This window comes from Ylistrum balloti, unplaced genomic scaffold (assembly GCF_031769215.1).
Source record: "Ylistrum balloti isolate Yb309-2 unplaced genomic scaffold, AGI_CSIRO_Ybal_v1 Utg370568, whole genome shotgun sequence".
NCBI lineage: Eukaryota > Metazoa > Mollusca > Bivalvia > Pectinida > Pectinidae > Ylistrum > Ylistrum balloti.
This window is the reverse complement of record NW_026782356.1, coordinates 779,640-791,554: the sequence shown is the minus strand read 5'-3', so window position 1 is coordinate 791,554 and position 11,915 is coordinate 779,640. Positions and strand designations below refer to the sequence as shown.

General features: G+C 33.9%; 1 protein-coding gene across 1 annotated transcript; it reads right to left on the bottom strand.

Annotated features, from left to right (window-relative positions):
• Positions 1-3,059: 3,059 nt before the first annotated feature.
• LOC132556387 (pancreas transcription factor 1 subunit alpha-like) lies at positions 3,060-5,476 on the bottom strand. Its single transcript, XM_060220790.1, has 2 exons — positions 5,035-5,476; positions 3,060-3,253 (listed from the first exon to the last, which is right to left on the bottom strand). The coding sequence occupies exons 1-2, from the start codon at positions 5,474-5,476 to the stop codon at positions 3,060-3,062; spliced, it is 636 nt and encodes a 211-aa protein (XP_060076773.1).
• Positions 5,477-11,915: the final 6,439 nt, after the last annotated feature.

The window sequence follows — 11,915 nt, the reverse complement described above, 5'->3', positions numbered from 1 at the left end:
AACAAGAAATGAGTATACGTAAGTATATATATATGGAAAATATAATTGACAAAATTGACTTCATATCACGTTATGTGGGATGAAATGAATTCAAATGTAAACTGCTTATAAGATAATATTCAAACTTGTTCAGTAAATGAGTGACTATACCAACTTTATGATAAAACTTATGAAATCATATTTTCATTATTCTATTCCTCTATTGAGATTTCTGTTTCGTTCTCTTTTTTGTGGAATGCCATTGTCTGTCATTTGGCTATACCGCATCTAAATATAATCTTGTATTGATATGTGCTAATCACTTTGTGTTTTTTTTGCTTTTTGTACCAGAATGTATCGGTGGAGATTTGCCGTTTTCTCATCCAAAAATGAACGATGCATATGATATTAAGTAATTAATTTACTATTACGTCCTTGAAACTAATAACATTGCCCATATCTACATATATGTAAAATGATGGACAATAAATGTTTTATGTACATATATACATATATACATATTATTTAAATGTCATTTTACATACATTCCAAACTGACACTTACGTTTTAGACAATTTCAGATAAGCTGCTGTGAAAGCGAATAGATCGTTTATAAGTCACGAAATATAAGGACAAAAACAAAACAGAATAATACCAAAATATTAACAAAATCATACTTCAAACTCAAATTCGATATAACTATAACACCACAACAAACAAAACACCAACATGTCAACAGAAGGAAATTCTTTAAAACTAAGTCAACATATGAACACAACACAAGAAAGATTTACAAGGAGACTCCTGAAAAAGTACGAAGAGAATAATACAAGATGTTCCGAAAGAGCACGGGCCTTCTGCTTCATCGACGATACCCGCCATATAAACATTGGTCAAAGTAATTATTGTTAGTTTTTCATAGAGATCAATATTAATCTTAGAAGTTTATGCTGAGTTTGATAATGTTTTCTAACCTATACATGTACAGCAATCGTATTCATCTGTTATCCGTAAGTTAATCGGACCTAAGTTGGTTATTAAGCCTGTGTTTGCCATTTGTTACCCAGTGGTTCATACCCAGCGGATTGTTTGTCAGGTATTACACAACTACAAGGCAATGCTCATCATAAAACAACGCATTTAAATGGCAATATACTTAAATGTGTTTTAAATGAATTGAGACATGTCCGTCTTTTTATTTACCGAAATGGAGATGGATTTTGTCAGGTAACAATACGTTTATTGTAAGAGATCTAAACATCATATATTGTCTTTGAGATGGTGCACAAGTAAGGCGGTTATTGAAGATGAAAAGATTACATAAGGGTTGAAACGTTTTATTTGTATCCGGAATTGAAATATTCCAGGCGGGTGGTCGTTTTATTTTAAAACCAGGGCAATTAGACTGGAACATCACTACAGATATAAGTCAGCGAATAACAGTGGTGTATGGGAAGCATGTACAGGAACATTACCAAAATAAATGTAGATCGCAATTGTAAGAATAAGATGAATGTGAAGAAAAATGTAGGAAGTCGATTAAGGATTGGGTGTCAAACTGTCTTTGATATAAGATAACTAACACTGGTGTTTAAGACGAGAAGTTGACGGAAGGAAGTACTCGACATAAGAATAATGCGCAATGTTTCATTACTAGCACGAGTTCATCTAGCATGTTAGGAAGGTACGTTTGGGCGATAACCATGTAGACGTGTGTTTGATGTACAGAAGCATAAGTGTCGTGCCCAGTGTGAGACATGTTCATTGGATGAGATAATGTTCATGAACAAAATAGAGTGAGTTTAGGTATTAGAAATAAAAGATGTGTGTTAAATGTGGAAGACAAAGCATGGTGTTCGGTATTAAAATATTATTCTAGTGTCCATGTAAGAGAGGATATTCTGAAACACAGAAGTAAAGCAATCTTGTGTAAGGAAGAGAGGTATACTCAGGGAGGAGAGAGGAGACCCAATTAGGGGACAACATCATTGACATATTTTGAATGTAAATGACAAGATATAATGTTTTAAAAAACACTGCCAAAGATAGTGCAAGAGACACACAAATGAACAGGACTCATTCATGCAAAGTTGGATTAGATACAATAGAGCCAGCCGAACAATGAAGCAATGCACCAAATTCCAAAGTGATCGAAAAAATTGCCAAAACATGTGGAGGTGCAAAGCTCCTTAATGCTGTAAGCTTTGTAACTTTTATAGGAGACATAAACTGCTCGAATGAAATCAGAAATTGATTCCAGAGAAGACGACTGGAGGGTGAGAGAGTGTATTATCTTTCTCAGTCGGTCTTGCATATATTTTGATGAAATGAAAAGTGGATCAACATCATCGTTTGATAAAAAAAAAACAACGCATTGGTTAAATCATTACCATTTAATGGATTTATGATATCATTAGGTACATATATTATATTAGGTAAATATATAATCGTTAATATATAAATTTGAATATGAACATGAAAGTCGATAATATAAAAACATGTTCCCAACTCCCTGTGTATGTACGTACATTGTATGATAATTGCATATTACTAAGATCAAGAACTATTGTGAATGCCTTGTAGTAGAGGACCAGCCTCACGTCTTCCAATGTGGTAAATGGTTGACTTCAAATTCTTTAAGAACAAATGATATGACATATATCAATACATATGACTTTTTATAAAACCAACATGTATATTATGCACAAATTTAATACCAACTTATGCTGCTTTGCTTTACAAAGTTCAAACGTTTTCAGTCAGGACATGATCGAGCAGATTTTATCGCTCATAACAGTCGCCGATTGTCTACAACGACGATAAGAACCATTCCATCTTCATGTCACGAGAATGTCTCAGAACCATTTGAGTCTTGAGGCAATAAAATAACAATTTTTAATCGTCATAGTAAACTGTTCTACAGTAGTAAGTATCAACGCAGTGTAGCAAGACAGTTCAGTTTTGATAATAACCATGTAAAATATCACGATGGATCTCACTGTCGAAAGGCTAGTCCGTAATGATAGGGACCATCAACCCGTTATCAACTTGTTTTCTAGTGATAAAAGATTTCTTTGGTGTCATGAGACATTTCCATAGTCGCCAGAGTACGAGGCCGAAAGGTTTAGTAGATCTGTCTCTGAGGGGTGACCTGGCACCCACACTTTGGCACTTTGCTTGTTATCTACTGTCCGCACCGGTTCTTGGTCTGCGTGTTTCCACGATAAGGAATGACCCATGTATCCCATTGCACCGTCGGACGAGCTGGCATAATCTGCAAGATAAGACAGTCCTTGTATAAGTAGATTTCATACACATCTGATTGTTTTCTACACCAGTAACAAAAAGTCTTATCTTTTAAATATTCCTGAATCTAGAATTCGCATCATGTCAATCGTTTAATCAATGTTGATATTTAAGGACTTTCTTGTTTTCGCTTATTATTGATTGATAGTCTGTTCGATGTGGTTTCCTTATCTTACAGGGAGAAAGTACTTATCTTGTTTTAATCGTTGTAACTGTTTAACTGTTATAGTATGGGACCAATGATACACCCCGTTAGTTGTTACAGAAATTATAGAAAAAAAACTCAATGACATACTTTGTGTTGATAATATTTATGGAGTATTTACATTTTCTACCCTTTTATTCCGAATGGTACAACTTGACACAGAAATGCTATAGAAGATAACTGTATTTTTTCATGGTGTCAAATCTAGAAAGCTGAGTTTGGAATATAATTTTGTTCTCATGTTTTTATGTTTTCAAAAACTTATCAGGATAAGAGGAGACGAGGAACTTTCCTTGAAAAAACTATTAACACTACTGGAAAACCGTATACATATTGGATCAAAATGTACACGCAACAGAGGGATCGACGCTTTGAAAAATCGAATATAGAATTGTAATATTCTGAAGGATTGTTATTGCATATACCGGCATACTATAACCGTATACCTTTGTTTTATATAACAAGTACGGAAGCTGGACACTGGTGTCTGAGAATGATCTCAACACTCCTTATAAAGAAACTCAATACCTGACTGTGTGTTCGACAGCAAATGTAAACATGTTTTATATTTGATATTTAAGTTGAGAACAAATCGCGAGGACCGCTAGCATGATCAAATCGATACACTAAGAAAGCGAGGTTTGTTTACTGTTTTCAAACCTCACATAAAATAGACTCTTTCTCGTTTTAGTTCAAACTTTTGTCGTAATCGATTATCTACCAACAATACAAATATAAATAATTATAACATTATAACAATTTTGTAATGTCTCTATGAATTGATATATATCGCCATTGATGATATAATTGTGAACGATAATGAACCAGGCATAACTTATCTACTCAGGTTTGTGTATTGGTTGTATTCGAGATACGGGTGTAATTATTAATTCAAGTTTTAGCCTCGATGAATGAAAATGATGTCGCGTGGCGCTCTCGTGCCATATGTAAACGAACTATTGTAATGCGACTTCTCAATACCAGAACACCAATCCTATAAGTTTAGATTTCAGGCTTATCTGTATAAAGTCATTCCCTAAATAGATATTACATACAGTATAGCACGTGATTGTTAAAAGGTAGAGTGTTTACATTGCTTGTTTTTGCCCCATCCCCCCTCTTCCTCTTTTTTTTTTAATAATGAATTTTGTTCCTAATTAGAAATCAATGAATATGTATATTTCACAATATTAATGTTCTTGTGCTATTTGTTTCCGGATTAAGACGTAATTAAATTGAAAAAATGATTACTTTTAAGATAGACTTTCTTATGAAAAAACATGTACAACATTAAGATGAAATTAACAGATATCATAGTGTAACGTTAGGTAGGCCTTTCAAAGTTCTTTAAGCTATATTTCATATTACATTTAAATAATCGTGCTGCAGTTTGATCTCTAGATATCCATGTTGGTTCCCAAAATAAAATGAAATTAATTAAATACAATGATTTGACAAAACGAATGTCTGACAACAAAACACACAAAACTATATGGACAGTACAAGTAAATTATTAAACCAATGATGACCAACACAGAACTTACCGTCGAAATGACATCGAACAATGACCTTCTCCTGTGGTCTGTTGGACTTTGAATAATGGCTGTCTTGAGAATATTCACTGCTGGTTTCAACCATGTCCGCAAGATAACTTATATATCGAATGGCTAATTTTAGAGTGTCAACTTTGGACAATCTTCTGTCAGCATTGACGCTAGTAGGAATACTGTCTCTAAGAATGTCAAATGCGTCATTGATGGATTTCATTCGTCTTCGCTCTCTTTGATTTGCTGCCGAGCGTTGATGAATTTTCTTTGTAGGCCTCTTGATACTTTTTGTCCGTGATGAAGGGTTCAGATTCAAATTTTCCGAGTCCGACTCATTAGTAGAACAAGGCGATTCTAAACTATCTGCATAGTCCACGGATGGATCATAAAAATCTAAAAAGTCGTCTTCAATACCATACAAATATGTATCCATCTCCATATTACTAATATATGTACGGTGTGTGTGTATATACACAGACTCTTAAATATTTGACGTATCGATGATATCTAAATTCGATATCAATTTGACGGCAAATTTACCAACATATCCGTTCTGGTCCTTCGTAGGACAGAAAGTTTGAATATCAATAGCCAGCACTGCAGGTATAACCCTATAGCTGTCAACAACACACACGTGGATGTACCGATCACAACCAATCAGAACTGTAGCGCGTGCTCCACTTTGACTATCTACCTGTAAAGTCGCTACCTGTAATACAGATGGCTTAAATTTCAGTTCGTGTGCTATATGTCAAATCTGTTTAAAACGATCCATTTGAATATGAGACTCCGCCTCTCTGGTGTTTTTGTTGAATTTTAACAATGATTATGCGGGGTTTAACACGCAGCTAATACTTGGTGTGTAAGAACATCGATAAACCCCTCCCACTTGTCATACCGGAATTAAGATATGCATGTTGATGCTACAGTGTGACGATAAATTTGTCGGGTACTTAAGATCGGATGGCTACAGGTGACAGCACCGTTAGACACGAGGTGTGGTTTCACTTGTATGTGTACATATCGCACTGTTGTGAGGATTAAGAAGGACGCGTGCCTCCCTAAGGCGCGTGTACATTATCACTGGCTAACTGTGTCTTATCACAGGATGTTCACAATGTCAAAACCTAGATACACTATATAGGCTACCGGTAACAAGTAATAAAGTAATGCTACCTGACACGAGGAACTGTTAACGTTGTAACACAAACTTTATTCACACACAACTGTATTAACCGATATCCATAGTGATCTAACATGTATAACATTGTACAAAAGACACAGAAGTGAGCAGGACCTTTTAATACAGCTTTAGTGTTTGTTACAGTGCAGCCAAACAATGAATTCAGCTGTATCACACAGCTATTTCATCCTTCTATGTCTCATCAGTGATGCTAAGAGATATGTAACACAGGTGAACAGCCGACAGAACAATCTTTATTAAAATTTACGAGTGATTTGGTGACGATCCTCACAGACTTAATGCCTGCATTAAAAGTACAACCAACATAAAAAGTGTTTCCCTTCTTTTGAGATATACCATGTCGCTATGGTAACATCAGTGTCGGAGCACAAATCTTTTTCTCTCTCAAAAAAAAAATTAAATACAAATAAACAAACCAAAAGATAGCTAAAATAAGATAAGCTGATGTAAAGATAATATGTATAAACATACTAATTATGCCCAATCTCCTGTTTTATCAGCAGATAAAATGAGACATAACAAAAGGTCAGTGGTTCGATTCCGAACCAATAATTTGATAAATACTGTCTGTGACTCGGGGCCAGACGTCTAATCTAAGTGAGACGAGTAAACGGATAAAATAGTGTACATAACGTTCTGAAAATATTAAACAGCAGTGGAATAAAAGTACTTCAAACATGATGCATATACAGCTCATTCTGAATATATACAACTGTATAACATAGATTATAAAATTACTTTTCAACAAGGTAGGTCTATTATCGCTCAAGAAAATATTATACGAACGTGTATTACGTTCAACATTTGTAAACGCTTGAAATATACAGTCTGAAAATAAAACAGAATGAAAGTTTGATATGTGATATGAAAATATGACATATCAGTATGATTTACGGTCCTGATATTATAATACAATAGCATTACTGATGAACAGATATCAGGCAACAGTGTATGGGTGATCTCCTTATGTGAGTGGAAGTGTTGATTTTCTGTTCAAACCTCCTTGTGATAATTATACTTTCAAAATGATAAGGATTAAGTAGGGAGAAGAACTTTAAAAAGGAGACAGTACCAAAAGCCTTCCTGATATTTTTTTTTATACAGAATACAATCTTATGATATATATAAAATATATCTTAAGAATATAAATAAGTGTTGTAGGTTGATACCATGTTATGGGGAAAATATTAAGGATTTTGTGACAAATGACACGTTTGAAGATAAATTTGTCCAGTCAAACTTGCAAAGGTTATTAACTTACTTTCTTAAAATGAAATTTAACAATTATGATGTATCTATATAATTACATTGAACGTGACCGGTTGCTATTTTTATTTACCAGGGAGACATCTTCGGCAGCTACGTATACGACAGTTTTTGGTAACAATAGTAACATATAGGCAAGTGCAATACAAAATGTAAGTATTGTACTGTACAACAATGTCTTATAGGTATTGGATGTAGTATGCAAGAATGAAATGCTGTCCTGAACGAATAGCTTAGTCTGGCCTCGTTATAGGATCATAAAAGGCAACTAAATATGTATGTATGCTTCCTCTCTGTTCTAAAAACATCTTCATTTTGATCGTCTCTAATGATACATTTGACTTCTACTCAAACTTCCTCTGAAATGTGACATGATAGGCTTTGTCCCCAAATAGAAAATTGAAAAGTCATGCAACCGTGTCCAGGTTATGACATTTCAGTGTAATAGCACTTGAATGGTGTCCATTAACGACGCAATCATTCCTGGCTAACGTCTTCATGCATAAACTTTACATGATCCCGTATGGTGCAATGACATACACAACATTGTACTATAAGTGTTGTAAAACATGATGCAGCAGTGTGGTATAGCTGCCGACAATAGGATACAACAATTCTACACGATTTCTGAACATTTACAACAGTGTAATATAGATTTAAAATAAAATACTTCAATGACACATGATGTCTGTACACAATGTTGTACAATCATTGGTTTAAAGATATAACAATCATGGAACAAGGGTTCTGAAAATATACAACATGGTATTATAGGTTTTTGAAACATAACAATCATGGAACACGAGTTCTGAAATTATACAACATTTCAATTATAGGTTTTAAAGTATATAAGTTATGGAACACGAGTTCTAAAAATATACAACAATGTGATATAGGTTTTGAAATATAACAATCATGGAACACGAGTTCTCAAAATATACAACAATGGTACACAATTTCTAAAAATATACATGTACACCAGTGTATCTTTTGTTGATGTTCTGGTTTTGGAATCCAACACGACATTTTGATTTAATTATCTACTAAAAGTCATCTGATCCATTGCAATGTTTGATGTTGTAGCATTGCTTTGTTTATTTTGCGATATAATAAGTGAAAACCGTACATTATAACCACGTTGTTAAAGCAATGCCAGTATGACAAGCTAAAGATCCTTGCGAGCTGTCGTTATTTATTGAAACGTGTAGTCGGTGTCAGTGGCAGGTAACATATAAAAAAGTTCTTTTAAAATACACACAATACTCATTCTAAACACAATTCACTACCAAAACCATGGATATTACAGTTTTATTAGACAATCTGACAGACGTAGAAAGTATGGCGCCGTAAAGGGTCTCTTACATTGTCTCGTATGCATTTACCGGGGTCAAGTGAAGATAATATAAATCCATCGTTTTTACCACTTAACAATGACAGAGAATACTGTCAATGATAGCAATATTGTCCTCGTCCATGAGGCGACCAACATTATCATGAACGCATTATTTAGACGATTCTGTTTTCTCAATTGTTCTTGAAGGGTTCTTAACTGTATTTATAAGTCACTGCACAAGTAACACCCCGCCTAACCGTTTTTGGGGAGGAAAGTGGGGAGGTGTGGCTGAAGGAGGGGCAATCAAGTTGAGTTTGTGGTCGAGTACTTAGCTTTAAGTAAATGTTATTACATCAAGGTTATTTGACAAACTAATTTAGAAACAAGATTTACATTTTGATAAGAAAATTGTCAATCGAAAGAAACCTACTCAAATAACTCTAATTCGGCTGTTATTTTTTTTAAAAATATAAAATCAATAAGACTTTTGGCCTGTTTTGTTATATACATGTAACTGACGAATACTTTACTTTTAACACCACATATAACATTCCACTTAACCGGTGAGCGGAAATAGTTCAGAAGCACAAATGTGATATTTGATATAACATATTACTTATTCAAAAATACATTTTTACATCCGGAATCCTCTTTAAATTTACATAGGACAATTAAAAATAATTCATTTTTAGGATTAAATCAATGCATGATACCTAATGATAGTATATGTTCCATGTCTCCGATGTACCAAAACAACACGAAGGAAAAGTTGTCTTTGCTTCAAAGGCCGTTTTATGTTTTTATTCTTCCTGGTAAGACAATTTCACTTGAAGTACTTAAGAAACACACTTTCCGATAGTCATTTACCAAAAATATCGTGTGTCTTGACAAACTCCTTTTGTAAATGGTGTTCTGAACTCACCAGGCAAAATACTGCAAAAATTATTGCTATAGATGTAGACTGTGTGCTACATAGTTTTGAGACTCTCCTACCCCATTAGCATCACGTATGTCTCCTGAAATTACAGCTATATGACGAAGTATTTGGCTCTACGGTATTTTTTTTCAAAAATGTATTAAAATGTGTTATTTACTTGTGTACAGTCTTGTTGTAAAATATGTTCTCGTTTTTTATTACCTAATTACATAAACATTGCTATATCATACAAGTCCTTGTTGTTATTTGTATTCATTTGTTCAATAGATTCAAACATGCGAGGATTCTTCACAAAGCGTCACGTGTTTTTAAAACGTTGATATCTTATATACAAAGTAACGTTAAATTCGCCCTTAATATCCCCACTATATCAGTGTGCATATCTAATTCTACCATTCTTTTTCATATTGTCAAAACGACAAATAACTAGACATACGATTTTTCGTGATTTTGTTCAAACATTGGCTGCCAGTTTGTTGAGTTATAAAGGCCTGTAAGACATATCACATATATGCTTGTAAAATGGACACTTAAGAAATAAATAACGTTTCTTTACTATTATGTTGATGACTAGTGATATTAATGTGATTTGAATTTTTTTCTTTGTGGGATATTTTTTCTTGGTGTGGGAAGTCCTTTTCATATTTTCATTACTACAAATATATTTACAAATACATAACAAATGGGTAAAGTACACGTTCTGTTGTGTTTTGTCCGATGTAATCAAGGCGATAACATAGTGTGATTTATTAATCATAGATGTAGCTTATGCTGGTGTTTCTGTTTTGATTTGAGATAAGACCATTCTTGTGACAGAAATATCTTAATTATTTTATTTGATTAATGATACACGTTCAACAGAATGTCTGTGGCTGCTGGGCGTAAACCATATTTGAAATAAACATTATAATAAGTGTGTTATTCCTTTGATTTTTCGATTTCAAGTACGTTTCCCTTGAAACATATATCATTCGCATCATTACAGAAACGTCCATATGACAGTCTACGAAACTTTAAAGCCGTTATACAAACAGGAAAGTATTCATAATTCAATGAGCATTAATCGTATCAGCTGTTACAAATAACGCTAATGGTAAAACTGGTATATAAACAAAGTGATGAGGGCATTTCAGAGTTCGTAAACGTTGTATATCACATCACACCTTCATGTGATGGAGAGCTTGGCTCACGACTAAAATACGAAAACATTGTTTTGCAAATAAAGAAAGGAGGAGAACCATATTACAATACAGTATTTAACAGAACTATTACAATACAGATACAACACAAGTTCTTTATCATGTGTGGAACAACCTTCTAAATCATTTATATAGCTCACTGTATACACGAGAACTATTGTCGCCCGAACGAGGAGCCGATTGGTGTAATTGTTACTTTAAGTCAACATTTACTGTGTTAAGTCAATTTGTTTTTGATCCTCAATAGCGCCTTTCTATAATACCTGAATTAATGCGATGCCAATGGATGCATTCAAATGAACTTAGAACTGCTTTTCTTTGAAGACCTTTTCAATTTTGTCAAAAATTATTAATTTCCTGTTACCGGTTTTCGGCAAACAACACTTGGTTTCGATTTCTTGTTGTTAGGGCAATTTTTTTCAATTTTACATTTTTGTCGGCAAATCGACTCTTTCAAACAAGGAATTTAATGTATTTTCCCTACGTAATTTCCATCTGGATATGTTACTTAAGTGACCCCTTTGTTGTAACAAGTCTTGCGTATCTATTAGAAACACGCGACAAAACAGGTATCTATAATATCTTCGTGTTGGTATGTTGTTGCGGTTTTTTTGACAAAGTATATTTTGTGATTCAATATACATGCACAGTATTAAGGTGTGTGGTCAGATAGCGCAGTCAAAGTATATTCGCCTTGCAGCTAAGTGACCGGGGTTCGATTCTCTGTCCAGATGTGTAAAAGTATCGAGTCACTCATCTTCCCAACAACGGTCTCTTTCCCAAGACCCCGCGTGCGTCTTAGCTCCTATTATCAGTACTTAATATACTGTAATATGTAATAAAATGGATTTTCCTTACTAAGAAGTATTTTGTATCACCCTACTCTGTTTAGTAAGATTTTCTCTGATTTTGAAATCAACTGCTAAAGTATCCTTATGA